Here is a 22,546-nt window from a genome sequence, read left to right as displayed (position 1 = left end):
TCAGGTAATATCGTAACAGCTCGATCCCACAAATTTCTTGCATGGTTTACCTAAAAAACAGGTAATTAACAGAAATATAATTTTTTACAATCAGAAATTTGAAATTGTGAACTAGGCATGTTCTGCTAACATCAAATAATTTCACTGATGCTTCAAAAACATTTTCGTGTTGAAGTATATTCTAAAATATAACTGTTTTAGAATACTCCCATTATTTTTTAGAGGCTCTAGAAACTCTTGTCATAATAATGCTGCAATTATCTTCCATTATAAAAAAATTATATTTCTATAGACACTTTTAAGATTCATTACACTAAAAAATAACATCAAGAGACAATGGATGAAAGAAAAATAAGAAGACCTCTCAACTGTATACAGAAAAGGATCAGTCTGAAAGTTGTGCAAGAACTTATGGGGGTGGGTCTTAGTAAAGCTAAATGTGTATTTCAAGTAAAGTATGACCAGTGTGGAGATTACAAACAATTACTTCCACAACTAATACCGATTTCCATACTGAATCTCGTCCATTTACTTCTTTAGTTCACATGTATGAATATAAATGAAAATTATTAAAATACCTTTATTATTAATATTATTTTTAGAAGTTATATCTATTAGAGGAAGTTATTGCAGATATTTCTCGTTCGTCCAAAGGCAGGACGTCACAGAAATCAATTTAATGATCACCTGCAGACTGGGGACAATGCCAGTTGATCCTCAGGGATCGATATAGGGACCACGGCTTCCTCTAATATTAGCGAATGATTCAATGAAATATCTTCATGACCTCGAAATAGTACATGTATTTGCATATCTGAGTTAATATACACCTATTCAATATTAATCTGTCTGTTTAAAAAAAAATCTGTTTGAAATCTGTTTTTTCCGTTAATCAGCTGTCGCCCCCATACGAACGACAACTCTCAGAAGCTGAGAAATTTGTGCGAGCTAAGGACTAACGAGGTCTTACCTTTTAACGTGTGATTCCTAACACGGTTGCAGAATCATCCCAGATTCAACCAGATAAATTCTCTCGAGAAAAATATCTGGTCGAGGCAGTAATCGAACCCACGGTCTTCCGATCGTGAGTCGGGCGCACTACCACCGCGGCCAATCATTCTGATTAATAAGTCTTTGAATGTTAACAAATACTTCAAAAAAGTGCTATAGAGGTTTAAGGTATGAAAATATTGCGTTCATGTCCAGTGAATGTAGTGATTCTAATATAATATTACCTGTCGATTTTTCATTTCCATTTCTGTGTATTTGAATCATATTAGGACTCTCTGATGATCCACGTCTAAAGCTCTCTCCCAAACTGATCTTGCACGATGTTGCCTGTGGAGCATATGTCTGTGTCTCTCGACAAATCCACAATTAAACCACTCAAAGGATAGGAAATTCCAAAACATTGTTTCAAATTCGGCTTTTCCATCAACATATGTATAGGGACCACGTTCAGTAATAATGTCATTCCAGCAAATCATTATAGAAACATCATTACTAAAAATTTTCCCGTCATTCCCTGTCATTATTTTCCGTACCTTACATGTATATTTTTTCTGGTATTATTTTTTATCATTATTATGTTTTGAGTGGCGTAGAAATCACATAGATTGTATTTTTATCGATTATGGATTTTAAGAAAAAACCATGTCTGACTATAATTATTGCATTGATTATGAACCGTTTTGTTAAATGTCGTTAATAGATGAAGAAATGGTTAAAAAACGTGAAAATTTAGTGTAACTAAAGGAAATAAGTGATACGAAGGAAGTGAGCAATTATAAAAATTATTTTCGTATGAACGAAGACATTTTCAATAAATTATTGTGAATGATCCAACTAATTCTAACACAAAAAATACGGTTATGCCGAACAGTTACCAATTAAATGAAAGATTGGCTTTAACTCTAAGATGTCACCGGCCTGAATAAGTACAGTTTTTTTTGAAATCTTGAACTGAGTAATGATAAAATAATGATGCCCTCGCTTAACACGATTATTATTAATGACAGTATCTTCTTCCCCTGATAAGAATAATTCCCCAAAATTAAAATATCCGGATTCGCTTCATTACCGTTTCAATACTTGCGATCATTCCAGTTTTTTTATTTTAACGCGTTCATTATTGTCATTATTTTCAGGTAATGACATCATTACTGAACGTGTAATGGACACATGGGTTTGTGTAGTGCCGTCATCGGTAGAAACTTTTTCCTATAGAGGTCGCAGTCATATTTGTTTCGGATCCCTAATCCAAAAAATACTTTTTGAGAACTGCTGACGAGCTCATTTGTAAATAAAAACAAAAACACAAAATTTCTTCGTTTTGTTCGTAGAGACAACCCACGTGTTGCAAGTACAAAAAATTCTACAACGCCAAGTCCTAATACTGCGTCATTGCATTTATTCTAAAAATGTGCGTAATTCTTAATATTGATTGGGTAATTTAAAATAGTTCCAACTTTGACGTACAATAGTGTTCATTTTGCGACTATTTTGTGAAACTATATATTTCTATTCTGTAAAATTTTAGATTCAAAATGAATCATCTGATGCAAAAACTAGGTTATTTTATGAATTTCGCCAGGCCAGTTGAAGAAAAAGTAATGAAAGTATCCAAATACGAAATATATTTTGAGCAGATGTACAAAATTCTGAATTGGGAAGACAATACACTCACCCTCATAGTATTTTTGGCGTTCAACCTGGTGTTTTGGTAAATCGCAAAACTGCTAGTGACTGTGCGTTTTTAATGTAATTTTTTCATAGGATTATAGTTAATTGGGAGATAAAATTATTTGGCTTGCTATTCACCACTTTTTTGGTATGGTTCATCTGGAATTCCTTTTTTGAAGCAAAGGATTTTTCATTTTACGAAGCAAAATATAAAGAAGCCTTTGATGAAGTATGCATGTACATATGTGAAGTTAGTACCAATATGAGGATTCTAAGAAGAGACAGCCCTTTAGTGGTAGGTTATTAATTGAATATTCATTTCAGCTTCAGCATTTTCCATTTTAATCTGAAAGGTACAAAGCTTTAAAGATCAAAGAAAAATCATATGATTAATAGAAAAAATAATGATCCCCATTTATTGTTCTGAGCCATTCGCCTGATTGGAGACACAAACAGTACTTGCAACTTTGATAGTCTGGAAGAAAGGTTGGAGATTTGTCACTCTGCTATAGATACTTTCAGGAGAGGTGTTCAAGTGACTGGTGCATTTGATTTCACCAAGAGCGGTGCACACTAGAAATATGCGACGGATTGTGACTGCTCATCGTTTTGAGGTTCAACTCAGTACACCTTGAACTTCACTGTTTAAGAACTCTTTTATTTTGAGAACTGCATTTATGTGGAATAAACTTTCTGAGAAGGTTTTTCCAAATAAAATAATTCTCCAGCGATTAAAATCCAACGTGACTCCCTACTTTCACACAGGCACTCCTCTTAGAGCGCCTTGAGGATTTTCCTGTAGTGCTTGTGTTTTCTCCTTGAAAAAAACTAATAATGATTATGTTTTAACCAGTACACATTTTAAAGTTGTCCCAAATTTGAAATTATCAGAGAAATGGCTTTGACCGCCAATTACTTATAAAAAAATTATTGCAGACAAAAGTATGTTTCTTATATTGTTTGAAAATGAAATCATTCAGAATAACTCAACTGTTAGGCCAGAAAATAATGGAAAACGAAAATATACAGTTATGATATTTATTCATCCTTGAAGTTATTAACAACTTATGTTAATTTAAGCAATATAAAAGCAAAGCATTAAAAAATCCAAATCTAGCAATAGTTGGCTATAAAAATAGAAACATTGTCGTGAACTATAGCAACAGGAACCCACTCAGTTCAGATGGTCTGAGAGAAATACTAAATGTTCATATGTTTATGGTATGGTAAATGATTGAATGGTTTCATTCCCTTGAATTTGGGCAATTGTTGAAATTTGATAGTAATTCTTGCATGATTTCCTTTAAGGAGTACTAAATAATTTCCTCATCACTATTTTTGTGAGCAAAACCATGTCTATATCAACAGCATTGATAAAGACGTGGTTAGATGGCTACAGACAAGACTAATATACAGCACGCAGGGCATACAATTCTCTATTCTTGTCATAATGTGCCTCATTAATTTTTTTGCACCACTTCAAGTTGGTATTTACGTAAAAGCCAGTCTCACACAACTTGTGTTTACCAGTGCAGTTCCATTGATTTGTAAGAGAAGTGATTGCTTACCAAATCATTTTTCAAGAGATACTTTTTGTTCGAGTTTACAGTTGGATTGTTCATTCCACATCATTTTAAGATCTGGCATATTGACTCTACGCTGAGACAGCGAAAATACTGAGAGCATTTTAATAACCTGTGAAATAGGTTTGCAAATCATTAATAAACAAGAGAAAAATCAGCGGACCTTACCCAGAGCTCCAAAGAACCCAAGGACCTAACTTTCTAACTCATGATAGACCAATGATAGATCAAACATCAGTCTATCTGAAAGAAAGCCAATGATCTATTCTTAAAAACCGCTCTAAAGTCTAGATTATATAATTTACTTTCAGTTATTTCTACAATCGAATGCCTGTGACAGATTAAAGAACATCACTTCCTATTAAATTGTTCAAGTATTTTTTTTTAAGTTTGTTAACATTTTTTTGAAAATGAACTTTCATTATGATAGCCAAAAAACAAATTCAGATATTTGTGGTAGTTAGGTTTAGGGGCATATTTAGACTTTTCTGAAACCAGCTACTTTTAATGTTCCAAATTAACGTTTTTTTTATTAACTAGAAAACCGAACATTTTGACATAATTATTGTTTAATTTCCAGCATTAAACATTGTGAATCCATTTCATTCATCAGATTTCATAGCAGAAATTTCCTAGTTTTAGATCTGTTCCCCTTTATCTATTCATACTATTCATTTAATTATTGTTTTAGTTTTGCAGTGCAATGTGTATGATTTGTCTGTTATTGATTTGCTTATCAAGAACTGTATCCGGATATATAATAGCCTATCTCTTATTGCTGGCTATATTCTTTGTGCCATTAGGATTCAAATTTTTACCAGACGATTATTCTGAAGCTATTATGAAGTTGGTGAAGTCCATTGTCAATGTTAACGGATATGTAGAAGTGGTAGCAGAAGAAGAACTTATACCTTTCATTACTAGAAAAGATTTTGGCAACAAGGATAATGACTTGGATAGTTTGTTGACTGACAAAACACTTGGTAAGTTTTTTTTGGTTTCTCATTAAATTTCAAACATTTCCATTTTGAAGAATTAGCTTGGGAATGGATAAAAAATAAATATATGATAGTTACGAAAAAAGTTAATCCATACATTCTGTGTCAATTTTTGGTTTAATGAATCTAAATCATCGTCCAATACAAACATCTCTGTATTAAAAAAGGATACCAATACGAGGTACCTTAATTGATGTGTGCTATTGACTCTAAAAGAAGGTTTACACAGAATATTACTGGAGTTTTTTCCCAACACCAAACCATTATTTTAACACCTCGACACGTGTTTCGATCACCAAGTGATCATCTTCAATAGGAAGATCCAACTTTGGTCTTCCTCTTGAAGATAATCACTTGGTGATCGAAACACGTCGAGGTATTGAAATAATGGTTTGGTGTTTGGAAAAAACTCCACTAATATTCATTGCTACACCAAAGGTTCCAAAGAGTGAATCAAAAGGTTTATACAGCATAGTGAAATGGAATAGATGAGTTTATTTCGGTTCACCTAATCAAATTGAACAAAATTACTACATGAAATAATCTTTGAACAGGAGTTTTCTAGTAGATACTGAATATATGTATACACCATAGAAAATGACAGAAAAAATAACAAAAACAGTTTGTATTTACATAGCACAATACAACACTTTACAAATACAGCCAAAAATAATTTATTTTAAAAATTTCCAATATTGATTACTTAAAGTGTATTGAGAGTTAGACATAAGTCGAATGAACGGGATGAACAGTGGTCTGTAAGAATCTCGTGGCTTTGCTTTAGATTAGATTAGATTTTTTATTGGTCAAGTTATTACACCTTAGTGCTATGACAAGTCAATAATATATAAAATACGGAAAAGGAGTAGGTAGTACATAAAAATTGTATATGATACAAGCACAAAATAAAGTAAATATATAAATGTAAAAATAAAAATACATAGAGACAGTACCCACATTGACGATAGTCACTCTGTAAAGCTGAAGTCAGACGCATCAGAGTCATTCTCTGAGAGATTTTTTTTTCAGTTTCCATTTGAAATTAGCGAGAGTTGCATTTTTCATTGATTGGGGCAGTGAGTTGTACAATCATATGTATGGGTTACATCTCCTTGTTATTTCTAGTCTTTGGTTTAGGACTCTAATATTATCCTTGTTCCTACTATTATACGAATGGTTGTTACCGTTTGTAGTTAACTTTTGTAAATTTTCTTGAATGTGTATCAAATTGCAGTATATTACACTTTATGGCAGAGTTAATATATTGAACTAAATAAACCAATTCTTAAAGCTCTCCATTTGACCTATTCCAGCTAAAGCTCAGAGTGAAAACGTATAGCTCTTTTCTGTATAAATGAAATTGATTGCAATTTTGTCACAGTACATGCACCCCAGAAAGAAATTACATATCGTAGGTGAGGTTCTATGAGAGAGTGATATGTAACTTTGGCAGCAGCAAATCCTAACTCACAAAATGTCAGCCTCACAGCGTAAGACCCAGAGGACAACTTTGATTTGAGAATCCTTATATTGTCTTCAAATTTCAAATCACCGTCAATGATTTGTCCCAGAATTTTAGTTGATGGTTTATTCACAACAAAGATGTCAACTTGTAAATTGCTAATGAACCATTTGAAGCAAATTACCTTCGTTTTAGATATATTAAAACTGAGGAGATTTGCATCACACCATCTTTTTATTTTGCTTATATCACAATTTATTATTGTTTCAATTTCAGAGAGATTTTGATCATGCTGTAAAATTTTAGTGTCGTCAGCGAATAGTGTGAATTTACCTCAATGGATGTCAGATCATTTATATGCAGAAGGAATAATAGTGGACCAAGGACTGAGCTTTAAGGAACTCCACAATTTATTTTTCCTTTCTCAGAATAACTGGTCGTTTTAACAATTTGACTACGCCCAGTTAAATAGAATTGAAACTAATTGAGACTTAAGCTTCTCATTTGATACTGTTGTAGTTTCCGAAGCAGTGTACTATGAATAACACAGTCAAACGCCTTAGATACGTCACAGAACACAGCAGCTGCAATCTCTGCAAATTTGTTTTATAGACTGTACAGTAATGAAAAAATGGCATCTTGTGTATTTTTTCTACTCTGGAATCCAAACTGACGTTTGTTTATTATCTGGTTTTTCTCTAGAAAATCCACTAGTCTTCTCTTGGCTAGTTTTTCTATAATTTTTGTGAGTGTTATTATTAAGGAGATAGGTCGGAAGTTAGAAGAGATCAATATCTCCACCTTTATGAAGAGGAATCACAATAGAGGTTTTGAGAAAATTTGGAAAAACTTATTCTTCAAATGAGGTATTTATTAAATCAACTAGAACTAATGAAGCATTGTCTGGCAGATTTTCGAAAATATTCAAGGAAATTTCGTCAATTCTTGAAGTGTTTTTGTTTCTCATCTCCCTATAAAGACTCCTTTCAATTCAGAGAGAATAAAATTATCTGCTATACTAATATCAATTAAATTATCTAATGGATCATACGGAATGTGAATATTTTCAAATAGTTTTTCTCCAATTAGGCAAAAATAGTTATTGAAATCGATGGATGATAATGGTATGTCCAATTTATGCTTTCACTCTTTCCTCTGAGATCATTGATTATCTTCCATGTTTCTTTTGACTTATTGCTTGCTTTGTTTATTCTGTTTGTAAAATAGAGAGTTTTAGCTGTTTTAATGGTGTTTCTGTAAATTCTGCGGCAGTGGTGCGAATATTGTGAACTTTCTAATGTGTTATACGCAACGAAGATTTGCTTGTAAACACCTTTATACCCTTTGTTATCCACTCTCATTTATCATTATTTTTTATTTTATTTTTTAAATTGGAAACTTATTATTAAATGTAAACGATAACATGGTATAGTATTCTAGAAAAGGATCTTCAGATAATAGAATTTGATTCCAGTCCATTAAAAGGCAGAAATCGTAGAACCTTTTATAATTTGTAGCACAGTACAGTCTTCAATATTTGAATTTAGAACAACTTTCGTTGTTATAGTCAGATTCAACATTATAGTGAATGACTTCTTGGTCTGACAAACTTGAGGGTGATACCTCGCAAAACACACTGTCAGTATTCAGGTTAGTACATAGATGGATTTTGAATATTGTGTCATTCAAGTGGATGGCGGAACATGCATCGCCAAACTGAACTCTCTAAAAGACTCAATAGGGAAATTGTGTCTTTTAAGTTGACATCTTCATAATCCGTGTTAGGAATCACACGTTAAAAAGTAAGACCTCGTTAATCCTTAGCTCGCACAAGTTTCGGCTTCTGAGGGTTGTCGTTCGTAGGGGTGCTGGTTAACGGAAAAACAGATTCAACAGATTTTTTTTAATATTCAGATCTGTCAATATGATACTTGCAAATGTATTACTCATGCACTGACTAATATATTTGGATCTGACGAAGGTGATCTATATATGCAAAGTATATACAATTTTAATTTATCACAAAGGCACATGGATAACTCAAATGACTTTTCCATTGAATATTTGTTATATTTATCAACTTCACGAATTTTAGTTGTTTGAGCAGTGAGTTATTAACCAAAAATTACAAGTTCCCCATATGGTGAATTTCTGCAAAACAAAGAGACCACACTACAATTTGGTAGATGCATGTTTTCATTTGGATTTAACAAATATTCCGTTATAAGGATGATGCCTGGAAAATGCAAGCTCTCTAATAAAATATACAATTCAGAATACTTATTTCTGGACGATTGAATATTGAACAATATCAGACTTAGCGAATAAGGTGATTATTATAATATGATCTTCGTAACCAACGTTAATACGCTAATACTATGTTTTTGTTTGATCTTACTAAGCTGAATATGCTACAAAAACTTCAAAATCGTGGCATGAGAATAATTCTGAGAACTAATCGTCTCACCCCCATAAGATCTATGTTAGCAACGCTTAATTGGTTCTCAGTCGAAAAAAGAATGTATTATTTCACAATGATTTTTGTATATAAAATATTGAATAACCTGGCTCCTGTTTACTTTCATACATTCATAATATTGAATAGAGACATTCACACTTATAACACTCGGGGTAAAAATGACATTCACATTAGCAGCACTGCTTATCTCAGTACTATGAACTCTTTATTTTTTAAAGGTTTACAAGAATTAAATAAACTACCAGACTTCATTAAAACATCATCATCGTTGAATTTGTTTAAAAACAATTGAAAGAACTTATTAAGATGAAATAGATATCGTACTGAAAGCAATTCTTGTAATTTTTGTAATTCTACTAATTGTATTAATTCTATTTTTAAAATTGTGATTTTCGTATATTATTGTTGTATTGTATTTCTTTTTTTGTGTTTGTCTAATGTTGTATATATACACCGTTGATTTAATTGGGATATATATGTATATTAGGGTTACCTATTTTAAATAAAGATCTATCTATCTATCAAATCAAATCAAAATACACTTTATTGTCCGAAATTATGCATCGTATTGACAAAGTCCAAGAAATACAATGTTATTATATAAAAAGTACAAAAAAAGTATAAATGCAGATAAAAAATTTCCAAAAATGTGTAAATGTAAATATAAAAAAAGTTACGAAAATGTTTAGGTAAAATACCAACATGTATAAAGTTGCGGTAGATTCAAACTGTAATAAATGAAATTAAAAATAATTATGAATTTCTGATTTGTTTCCTAGTGAAATATGAATCAAATATAGATGGTAATGAAACAAATTTAATTAAATATAATAAATGAATATGAGTTAATAAACGATTTAGTTTATATCTCATTCTAATCAATGGCAATTAACTATGAAAAATTTACTATTCATTTCATGTTTAAAGCATACATATGAATATTCATTTATTTTTTGCACTGTTAAAAATTCACTTTCCTCGAAGCATATATCCATTTCTTACATCTAACCTCATTAATATGAGGTTTTATAAATTGTATAAAAACACGTTTTCTTCCAGATATCGATTATTCGACGTACAATTTGCAAAACACCATTGCTTTTTTGTCATTATACTAGCACAAAATAATTTTTTATATCAGACTAGTACTATGTTGCTGTATCGCTGCTGTTCCAATGTTTTGACAGAATCAGAATCGACGAACTTGGGCGTGCGCAGCATTATAGAACAGTGCTTTCAAAAAAAGGTTCTACAGCGCCATCTAGTGGCGAGTTACAGAAAAAATGATATCCTAAAAACCTTCTCCATGAAAAATTACTTATACATGTCAAGTTTCACCACGATCGGTTGAGCGATGTAGAAGTTTATCACTTACCAACTAACCAACAAACATCCATTTATATATAGTAGATTTATATTTTTAAATAATAAATTAATATTACGTAAATAACACTGTTTTACATGTGAATAGTTTATGTTTGTCCCTACTACTAGTGCTGCCTCTCGTGACACGTTCGCTGTACTATTCTCAGGAAAAAGGCTCATTTTTCTATATTTATTGTTATTTTCTTCGTCACCCGCGAGCAACGCCGCGGATAAAAGCTAGTTGCTAATATATTGATAAAAGGATTTGCTAAAATACTATTCCAAACTATAATAGGATCTATCAACAAGTAGGTTCTTCACCGCCTTTTTGAAATGAATGTTTCTTGAATTTGCAGATCTCATTTCTAATGGTAAAAGATTGAACAATTCACCACCATTATATTATATGGAATCCTTGATTAAATTCGAAGTTGAGATGGGAAGTCTAAAGGTATAATTGCTATTACGAGTAGTATAAGGAGTAGAAGCAAAGTTGAACTTCGATTTATGTTTATAAATAAAGCAAATCCTCTCTAAGATAACAAGAGCGATGACTGTTAACACTTTATTGGCAGTGAAAAAATTCCTGCACGATTCTCTGGGTTTGTCTTTACAAGAGACATCTTAGTGCCTTCTTCTGTAATATCAATACAGAAGAGAGTAGGGATGAGTTGCATGCTCCCCAAAAAGGTATTCCATAACGTAGTCAAGATTCAATAAGTGCATGGTAAACGGTCTTTGCGACATGGAAACCCAACTCATTTGAAACCACTCTAACTGCATAACATCCGGAGGAGATCTTACTCTTCAGTTATTTAAGGTGTTCATAAAATTTCAGACTATTATCAATGAATACACCGAGAAACTTTGTGTTTAATTTATTTTGTAATATGGCAGCGTCAATTGAAATTTCATCAAGCGAACATTAGAATGATTATTATATTCGTTTTGGATGCATTAAGAGAGAGTAAAATTTCATAGCACCAGCTCTTCACTTTCTTCAAGTCGGATGATATTTTTTCATTCAGTTCCACGCGAATAGAGTGAAACTACCAGATATCTTAATCATAGATATGTCATTCAAATATAGCAGAAACAGAATATGGCCTAACGCAGAACCCTGTGGTACACCAGATTCAATGGCCCTGTTCTTCGAGAGTTCCGTTGTCCTCACCATTTTACTCAGACCTGAAAGGTACGATTCGATCTAAGTGTTCGTTACACCTATTTATGATTTTTTTTTTAATAAAATTTTATGATTGACGCAATCAAACTCCTTTGAAATATCGCAAAAAATTGCGGCGGCTACTCCACCAGCATTCAATTCAGAGTAAATATCATACAAAAAAGAGAAGATAGCATCATTTGTATATTTTTCCTCCTGAAACCCAAACTGGTTTTTGTTTATAATGCAGTGCAGTTTTAAGAATTCATCTAAACGTACTTTGACTAATTTCTCAATAATTTTTGCTTAAGTCGGTATTTAGGAAGTAGGACGCAGATTGGAGGGATTATCTAAATCATCACCTTTATGACAAGGGAAGTCTTCAGGGAAGAAGGAAATGAGCCAGTTCTGAATGAGGTATTAATAAGGGTGGTTAAAGTTTCTAGAGCATTGAGTGGTAAATTCAAAAGAATCTTAACAGAAATATCATATCCGGCTGTGTTTTTGTTTTTAATGTCATGAAGTGTTTTGAACAATTCATTAAGGTCAGTGTCATATAAAATAAGACTGTAATGAATTTTTATATTTTCTAAGTTTATCAATGGATCATATGAAGCATGAATTGTGTTACTCAACTGTTTAGCAAACTCAACTGTTTGAAAAATATTTTTAGTCAATTCTGCAAGTTCTGTATTTGGACTAAATATTTCTTCTACGCGGTATTTGTTTTCATCCACAACCTTTTTCAGAACAGATGGGAACTGAGTTCCCAAATATAAAAAGAACTTTCTAAGACTCGAAATATTTGCTACTTTTTTCAGAGAACGAAAAATAAACACTGATAAACACAAATAATGTTGCGTATTTGCAACTACTTCAATAGATTTAGTTGAGAGAACAGTAGAATTTATATTCGAATCGGGAACTCGCGACAAATATTCGGACCAACAAAAACTATCAGAGAGGAACTCCAGGTAGGTCCCTTTTAGCTGCGGTGGATCTATTTTGGAACCGAATGCTTAACAATTCAGAATTACTATACAAGAGTATATTGAGAGGCGATAGAAATTCATAAATATAGAGACGTATAGCTACCTGTTTTAAATTGCACACACATCAGGACGTTTAATCCAACCAACAGGAACATAGCCACTCTCACCACTGGCACTGATAGAACAAAACCTGACATATGACATATTCCAATAATGTAGCATCCGCTGTGGGGACAACTAGAGCAAGCACTTGTCTGTTGCCTAAGAGCCTTTAATGATATCTACCGCAATAGTAGGCGAAACGCCAGGTATAAAAACCTGCAAGTCACTGGCAACAAACCTATATTCAGACTATCATTGTAAGAAACGGATTAGTTAATTGATTTTAAAAAGGGTTGATTTCTCAGAGATTCACTTCGGAAAGTAGCTATAATTAACGGAACATCAAATATTAGGTTGTTTAAAAAGGTTTGTTCGTTTTAATGTCATATGTTTTTGTAGCTCCATATCTCAATAAATATTATTTATTTTATTGTGTCGTCGTATATACTCATTTTAATTTTTTGACTATTTTCAGCTTATTACCATATAATATCAAACGATTTTCGACCAAATCTACGAATTCAAATAATTATTCACTGAGACATTACAGTTTAAAGTAGATTCATAGAAACGAATAAAACTTTTGAAACAACCTAATATTGAGTACCACTTCTGGATGTTTTGTTCTTATATTCTGATCAACTACTACAATTTAGTGCTAGTTGTGTAACTGACTCCTTGAGGAAATTGAGTCAATTTGTCTTCATAACCCGTGCGATGAAAAGACATTAATCGGTGTATTTGCATTACTCACAAATTTTCAGCATTATTTTATTTATCAAATTTCCCATATATGGTATCAAGCAAAATTAATTATCGTGTAGTTTTCACTTCATAGGCTCAAAGCCATTTTATAGATAATTGGTGCGTGCCTCAAAGATTCACCAAAAAACTGTTTATATTTAGAAAACAAATAGAAAAGGGAAAATTTTCAGAAAAAACAATTTTTTGGGAAAAAACAACTTTTTTGCTTTCTACTTCTCCATCATTAAACAAAAAATGTGGGAAACTTACAAAGAAAAGAAGATAGAAAATATATATGATAAAAATGTTCAATTGAAAATAATTGTTTCGAAAGGACTTTTACTTTTTGTGTAATTCGATGTTCATCTGAAAGTAGTTGTTTCAAAAGGGTGTTTTCTTTCAGTTTATATCTGAAAGAATATTATTTTCAGGATCAACATATCTTTTAAGAGTTTCTATCGTAGTTTTTTTCTTCCGTTTTTTTTTAAGATGAGAAAGAAGTAGAAAGCAAAAAAGGTTTTTTTCCCACAAATCAAATAGGCCGCTCCCTTAGGCACTTTTTAACTGTAATACATACCTATTTCATGAACTACTGAAATTATTCCGGTATCTTTTTTTTAGATTCAGTATCAAATTCATTAGTGAGTGGCATCAGTGCTATGCCTTCCTACTTAGATGTCGCAGAAATCCAGAGAGACATAGAAGAAGATGACTTGATACCTGCTCAAGACATTATTGGTAGTCGACTGAACAATTCTGGTGACTTATCAAGTGACTCAGATTCTGATCACAAAAATATCAACTTTGAGTCATCACAGTTTGATGAGGATAGTTCTTCAGAAGACGAAAAGTTAATTGGGAAAGGTTTGCAGTTCAGTGCAGATGTGGACAATGACAACAAATTAACTACAAATTTTGATCTCACTGGAATGCTATCAAACGTTGCTTCAGTAGGATCGGCACTAGTAGCAAATGTACTGAAATCAGGTGTTCCTACTTCAACTGTAGAGCGAAAGACTAGTGGTAGCGATAGTGACTTCGAATTTATTAATTACGAGGACCTACAGTAGGACATTTTCAATGTTTTTTTAATGATATTAACAGATGTGATACGATTTAGTTTTTTAGACAATTTTTATTTATTATACATTTACTCTTAATATAGAATACAATGTGTGGAACATCTAACTGTGTTGATGTTGAAATTGTCACTTAATAAATGAACATCAGTAAGTATTTGATTGTTTGACTCAAACTTTTTTTCATTCATCTGAGTGGTCTTTGCAAGTTTGGAGTGTTGAGGTTTTCTTACTATTATTTTCTATAATTATTGGAATGAATTCAAATGAAGTCGAAGCTCATACAGGACACCAATCGAACACTATTGTGTATAGTAAGTTTCAGCTCCCAATTCATGCAGAATTTTGAATCTCTTACTTTTCATTTGTCCTGTAACTTATGTGTCTGTTTTGAATTTTCTGTATACTTTGTATATTTACGAAGTCTTCGTCATAATAATATCACTTTTCATTTCAATTAAATCTAGTATCAAATTTTCTTTCGACGTCATTCCATTGCGCGAGTTGACATCGTTATGACGTTACCCGTTTTCTTCCAGCTGAAAGGCTAATGTATTCGATTCAATTGGTGAAACACCAAACACGATTCTTTTCAAGAAGGCCAAGGTTAAAGGACACAATTTTGGATTTGAATTCTTAATAATAATAATAATAGGTCTTTATTCCCAGAATGAAACAATTAATAAGTGTAAACATTTACTGAAACTGAAAAGGCTGAAGATCAGTTGGTTGCATCAAAAGATGCACCTTCCTGTTGTAGTTGATAATTGCCCTTCCTGAATTGAGTGGAAATAATATTCTAGCTATCTTGGAAATTCCAGTTTTTTGCTTTGAGAAAGCTCCAGAAATTTAATAGTTCTCTGGCTAGCTCTTTTTGTGTTGGGTTTGCTTTCATTAAAATATATTTTTATGGTTCTAGGATGACGTGAGACGAATAGGTAGTTTATTTTGGGAAAAGTGAAACTAATCACCTCACCATCGCATAGGCTAATAAGTTCAACTCGGCTAGAAGTACAGATCTTTTCTTTTATTTAATGGTGAAGAATCGTCCTTGGTGATGTACAATTGGATAGTATGCTACATTAATATTTCTGTCATGCGGCGAGAACCAATAAGGACAGATTAATGATGAATTTCAACTTATGTTTTTTGAACCGAAATACTATATTTCCATTTTTTATTAAAAAAACTAAGTGAAGTTTTCGATATAATTGTCTAAAAAAATCATGATTATGATGCAATAATGTTGTGACATTATTGCAGGTAAACAATTTAATTTATGATGTAATTTTATCTAGCAAAATTAAGTTCTCAGTCTTCCTCAAAATATGTTCTACTTCCATATCCTTTATTTGGTATAATTTTAAATATGCAGGTATGAATTTCACCTGATTACTGTTTATGGTCGGTCGGTAGCCAAGCGGTTCGGCGTGGGTGCTTTGTTCACTCACTCGAATTGACTGCCGTGTTGATCGGTGGTTCAAGCCCTAGTCTGAACGATCGATCTTCACTTGCTATCGTCCAACCCGTGTTAGGAATCACACGTTAAAACATAAGACCTCGTTAATCCTTAGCTCGCACAAGTTTCGACTTTTGAGGGTTGTCGTTCGTAGGGGTGCGACAGCTGGTTAACGGAAAAACAGATTTTAAACAGATTTTTTTAAACTTAACGACCAAACTCCACAGAATACATTCCCATCAATTTGTCCCATTCAATCTCCCAGCTTTATAAATGATGGCTACCAGTATTTCCCACAAAGTTGGGTGACGCCCACTACAATGTTATTTAAATTTGATGAAGAGAATGTTTTAACGAATCCATAGTGCTCTCTGGCCAAAAGCTGTCATTCGCAAATAAATGTGCAAGACATTAATGAATTATCAATAATTTACTTTTATAAGTTTGGTCATTCATTGTGTTTAAATATTAATACATTTTCCAACCTTGTTCTTAGTTAATGTTACTGAAAAAATGATAAAACAAATATGCAGGATTTACATCAAACACTTTTATGATACACATCAAGTTCTTTGGAAAATAACAGATACAACATAATACCATAGCAGTTTATTCATATCATTTAACTGAGTAATAGAAGTAATTCCCTACCAGGATGATGTTTTTAAAACCTCATTATACCGTAGTCGCGAGATAGGTATAGGCCGCGAATTGCCCGAGACCCTAAGCAAATGCTGTCGGTTTGTCCAGCTTATAAGGCCTCTCGACATAACGCGGTACTCTTACGGTATTGACGAGACAACGGTGTTATATTCTAGATAATTTATTGGAACTACTCATTCTCACTCCTTGCTAATAAGCCTGTATAGTCGTCCTCGACCAAAGTAAAACGATATTCTTCATGGGGTTTTCAGCTCCTTGTGGGGCGAATAATCGTTCAAAAAGAGGTGAAAAAACTGATGAAATTTGAAATTTTCTCTTTGAACACCGCAGACTATTCAAACCTCTCTATTAAAATGGTTATTCTGATTGTTGGAATGATGGCTTTCCTATTCTAGAATTTCAAGATTATCTTTGCCAAAAAATTCAGAAGACCTTTTCTTGGTTCATTGCTTCTTATTCTCAGGGCACATGATTCTCAGATGCAATGTTCGCTTACATCACGGTGTAGGTAGTAGTCATTGGCTAGTGATGCTGGCGTAACGTCCGAATGCGTTGGGACTTCTGGAATAGGGCCCGATCGGCACAACTTCTTAGGAAAGTAATAATAATAAAATTCGAATGATGTTTGTTCAGAACATAACTGACCTTAGTGGAATGATGCCCTCCCCTAATCTCAAAAATTAACCGACTTACCACAATGCGGCAGAAATCCTGACTGGGCAAATGTAGAACACTGTCAATCTTGGCTCACTGTATTTATTCAGAGCACACAATTATCAGGACAATGATTACTCACCTAACGGCATGAGGAAATGTATTCAATCGTTAGTTACGGAGTTTGAAAAAATCAGTACTATTTTCAGTTTCTATTTTTTTTTGTCTGCATCCACGATCTAGAAAAGTAATTTATTTTTGGCATGTCGAAAATTACTCTCTAGTAATGAATGTTTGTTTATTAAAAACTGAGAAAGAGAAAAAGTATTCAGGGTATAGTAACCATTTCAACGCTTAAAAAAACAACATATTTTTATCATTATTTTCCCCTATGACCAAATTTATGGTCGTCCTATTGAGAGGAAATCGACGATATGTACTGAATATTGCATCAGCAGAAGCCGGTAGTGGTCAACAGAAGAGGCTGATCCTGCTCCACGACAACGCCCGTCCGCACGTTTCACAATTCACCGACCGAAAATTAAACGAATTGAGCGTCAAAGTTCTGCGTCACCCACCATACTCCCCAGACTCCTCGCCAACCCCTTTTCAAACACTTCGATAATTTTGTCACCGGTAGAACCTTCGCCAGTCAGGACCTTCGTCAACTTCATGGAATCCCGAGCTGCCTAATTTCATGCTGACGGATTTAATCGATTGTATTACATTAGCAAAATTTCACTGATACAAATGGCGCTTATTTCGAATGAATTAAATAAGTATTCACAGAGATATTACAGTTTAAAGTAGACTCATAAAAACGGACAAAACTTTTGAAACCCAAATATAGTATTGCATGCTTCAACACGCTTGAACACGTTTAACTGATGCAAGCGGTTTTTTAGTACAAATTCTCATGTTTTTAATATCAAACCGATATGGTTCGTCAATGACAATTAATTTGGGTGAATTTTTCGGTTTCCAAATAATTCAATTAAATTTTTCTAATACAATGATTACTCCCTGATGATTAATTTTTGGAATCCACGTAATTTAACACAATGCTATGTTGGAAAGTTTGGGAGGCAGAAGATTTGTAATTATTTTTAACTACACTACTGGAATAATTGGTTATGTCCGTTGATATCGATTGGTTTTCGAATTGTGTGTGTGTATAGCATTATTTCTGGGGAACTCGATATTCATTTATTTCTTTCTTCTTGAAATACACTGTTTTTTGCAAGTCACTGTTGATACTGTTACAGCTGTTTCATAGTACATATGTACACGAATGGAAAATAATTCGATTTTATTTCGCATTTTCAAACCGATATTTCAAATAGTGAATTTGAAAATTATTAAATGATATTTCGATTAAAAATTCTCATTTCATTATTCTATTTCATTCATTCATCACATATTACATTAGTTGTAACATTATTATTTCCTGCAATTTTTGAATTAATATTTGTCACAGAATCATATTTCAAGTATCATTTTGGGTCATTGCAATGATTTTAAATCATCTTTGAGAATTATCGATTTAGAAATTGTTTGTGTGATAATTCATGGAAATGAATAATTTTTCTTATGAATTGGAATACTGTTTTCCAATTAAGGCTTTTTGACACAACTCAATGTTCCTATAATGTAAGTAATGTTTTTTATTCAATTACTTTTTGATAAACTAGTTGAAACAAAATTCATTTAGAAATGCATATTTAAATTTGAAGCAGTTGTTTTTATTTGTCACTGATTTTGTTGTGTATTGCACTTTGATTCTATATTTCACTTAGTTTTATTTATTTTTCAATAAATCAATTAAAATTCACCTTATTTATTGTTTATTCCCCAACACCACAATACACAACATAAGTAATCCTCTCGCTGCCAAGCTAAATAGAACATTTTGATTTTATCAGTTCTTAAGGGGTGTTTTCCTCAAAGAATCCTAGTAAGTCAACGGAGTTCGTGGCAATACATTTTAAAACAATATTTTGAACTGAGTTTTCTGTATCTAGATGGAGATTTGAGCTATCAAGGTTTTTTCTTTGTTATGTGTTTGTTGGTTTAAATAAGAACGTTGTAGTGGTTTCAATATTTTTGTTGCAAAAGAAAAAAATTGTGGCAAGTAAAATCTAACGAGCAGCACCAAAATAACAATTCACAGACAACCAGTAACTCATATTATTATGAAATTACATTATGAAATTATATAATAAATAAATAATTCTTTCCTAAAGAAGGAAAATTACCGGAATCAGGATAAGTTGATAAAAAATCAATTTGACTATACCACCCTGAAAAGCTCAATTCCGTTTGCAACAAATGCAAGTTACACTTATTTCAGTAAATGCAGCTTTCTGTTGTGAAGTGAAAAAAAAATCGAATCGATGGTATCGGTTTTTTTTATTGATTATTTTTGCTGTCCCGATTCCAAACATAAAATACTTTGAAATAAACCTGTGTGAGTCACTATACCAGGCAACACACATCAAAAAAGTTTTCATAACTGTTAACATAATTAAATTATGTGGTCCACTAAATTTGCAACAAATGGGAAACTTTTTTATTATCGATTTCTCAGAAAATTTTATTCTTGACAAAAGTTGGTGCATGTTCCAAAACTATACCAAGTGTACCTGAAATGGCTTTATGACAAACACCATACAGGATAGGCCAAAAAATATAAAGTTCGTTCAAGAGTATAGTACCCTTATTTCAAAAAATATAGAAATATGTTGAAGAGAAAAGATGCTTAGAATTAAAAGTTATGTTCAGATACGAAGTCATGGCATGCTATTCGATTTTTTTTTCTTTTGGAAAATTTTGAATTACCCCCGTATGATACATATTTTTACTATTTTGATTTAATATGTATTTGAAGTAGCCACAATCAAATCAGTTTGGAGTATTTTTTATCAAATTAAAGTGTATTTTTAAAATTTGCTTGGATTTGTATTTCTTTAGGTGACCGTCAATTTCATGTTTATTGCAATGATATTTAACAGAACTCTAGAATAAAACAAATACTCTCTTTAACGAGGCAAATACTTTACTAACTAAATGTTCATATGAATAAACTGTCAATAAAAGTATAAAATTTATTTTATTCTGACAACAATGCCTCAACTAGAACAGATATTAAAAAACAATCCAAAATGTATCGCGGATAGCCATGAATAAAAAACACATACGCCCTAAAACAATACTGTAGTTTGATAGTGTGGCTTCTCAAAACTTGCCTGTAAAATGTTTTCATATTTGTCCTTAATTAAAAATGCCTCGCCCAGTATTATTAACGTTAACTGAAAAGGCAGTTGAGGCAGCGTACGGCAGTTTTAATCTGTGTTGATGGTTATAAAACAATGCGCGAAGCTGCAAATATTTTCAACGAGCGGCATCCAGACAATCAAATTTGCTATTCAAGTGTAAGTAGAATTTTAAAGAATTTCAAACAGACCGGCTCACTAGAATATAAACATAGTACGAAACCTGTATGCACAGAAGAAAACCAGCTTGACCTACTTCAAGCAGTAGTAGAAAATCCTAGAAGGTCCACCCAAGAAATTAGTGATTATACCGGCATAAAAAAAACTTCTGTGAAGCGTATTCTCAAGAAACATAAGTACCATGCTTACAAACCTACATTCATTTGTACATTTCAAAAAAGAGCCTATGATTTGAGATATGATTTTTCCATGTGGATTCAGAGGGAAATAGAAGAACAATGAGATTTTCATCGATGTATTCTGTTTGGAGATGAATCTACTTTTACAACAAATGGGGTTCTATCATCACAAAATTGCAGATGGTGGTCAGATGTCAACCCAAATTTTATTATTGACAACAAAAATCAATACTATCAGAAAACAAACGTTCGGTGTGGCATATTAAATGATAAATTACTAGGTCCGTTTTTTTTTTCGCGAGAATTTGAATGGTGACAGGTACTTGAACTTTTTGGAAACTGAAATAGGAGAGTTTTTGGATGATATGGTATTAGAAGAATGGCAAAAGTTATGGTTCCAACATGACGGATGTCCTGCAAATTCTACTAGAAATGTTTCTCAGTGGCTGAATAGGACATTTCGTAATAAATGGTTAGGACGAAATACCGATCCTCGATGGCCTCCTCGTTCTCCAGACCTTACATCTCTAGATTATTTCTTATGGGGATAGTTAAAACAAAATGTCTACAGAGATCGCCCCTTTTATAATGTTGATGAGCTTGAAACTTCAATACGAGTTAATTGCAGAAATATTCCCGCTAATGTGTTGCGATCTACATTAAACGAATTTTATGAGCGAACAATTATAGATGCATCGAAAGAGGTGGACATACAGAGACGCTTCGATAATTTTCATTGTTAGCACCTGTCAAGTTGTTAAGTTACCTACTGTATTTTTCTGTACTATCGCTTATTGGTTCTGTTTTGTTCATGGCTATCCGCAGTAGATTTTGACAGTTTATTCATATGAACATTATACTTAGTAAAGTATTTGCCTCGTGAAAAAGAGTATTTGTTTTATTCTAGAGTTCTGTTAAATATGGTTGCAACAAACATGAAGTTGACGGTCACCTAAAAAATACAAATCCAAATAAATTTTACAAATACACTTCAATTTGATAAAAAATACTCCAAACTGATTTGATTGTGGCTACTTCAAATACATATTAAATCAAAATAGTAAAAATATGTATCATACGGGGGTAATTCAAAAGTTTTCAAAAGAAAAAAATAAGTCGAATAGCAGGCCATGACTTCGTATCTGAACATAATTTTTAATTCTAAGCAACTTTTCTCTTCAACATATTTTTATATTTTTTGAAATAAGGGTACTTTACTCTTGAACGAACTTTATATTTTTTGGCCTATCCTGTATGGTGTTTGTCATAAAGCCATTTCAGGTAGGTACACTTGGTATAGTTTTGGAACATGCACCAACTTTTGTCAAGAATAAAATTTTCTGAGAAATCGATAATAAAAAAGTTTCCCATTTGTTTTGCACACTAAGTAGACCACACTGTATATGTTCCAAAAGACATCTGCCCCACTTTCATCCACATACAGTGAAAAGAATGATATTGGACATATCCATATTAACATTACAGAAT

General features: G+C 32.4%; 1 protein-coding gene across 2 annotated transcripts; it reads left to right on the top strand.

Moving 5' to 3' along the window:
• Positions 1-2,277: 2,277 nt before the first annotated feature.
• Positions 2,278-14,808, top strand: LOC111513534 (uncharacterized). Of its 2 annotated transcripts, none has more exons than XM_074172414.1 (5): positions 2,278-2,422; positions 2,540-2,722; positions 2,776-2,977; positions 4,957-5,248; positions 14,194-14,808. In XM_074172414.1, exons 2-5 carry the CDS (start codon positions 2,547-2,549, stop codon positions 14,640-14,642), a joined length of 1,119 nt encoding a protein of 372 aa, XP_074028515.1. In that variant the 5' UTR covers positions 2,278-2,422; positions 2,540-2,546; the 3' UTR covers positions 14,643-14,808. The 2 variants fall into 2 exon arrangements, with proteins under 2 accessions (XP_074028515.1, XP_074028517.1); XM_074172416.1 differs by having other exon boundaries at positions 2,306-2,447.
• Positions 14,809-22,546: the final 7,738 nt, after the last annotated feature.

The sequence above is a fragment of the Leptinotarsa decemlineata genome, unplaced genomic scaffold, assembly GCF_025532065.1.
Source record: "Leptinotarsa decemlineata unplaced genomic scaffold, Ldec_3_MD MMD2_tig00000090_RagTag_RagTag, whole genome shotgun sequence".
Taxonomy (NCBI): Eukaryota; Metazoa; Arthropoda; class Insecta; order Coleoptera; family Chrysomelidae; genus Leptinotarsa; species Leptinotarsa decemlineata.
Note: the sequence above shows the minus strand (reverse complement) of the source record. Positions and strands in the feature narration are given on the sequence as shown.

What these genes read in the sequence shown, in the direction of transcription:
- LOC111513534 (XM_074172414.1), top strand. Translation starts at nt 2,547, where the DNA reads ATGAATCATCTGATGCAAAAACTAGGTTATTTTATGAATTTCGCCAGG. An exon ending in GAAGAGACAGCCCTTTAGTG is followed by an intron (nt 2,978 to 4,956) that starts GTAGGTTATTAA and finishes TTATTGTTTTAG; the next exon opens with TTTTGCAGTGCAATGTGTAT. An exon ending in GTTGACTGACAAAACACTTG is followed by an intron (nt 5,249 to 14,193) that starts GTAAGTTTTTTT and finishes TCTTTTTTTTAG; the next exon opens with ATTCAGTATCAAATTCATTA.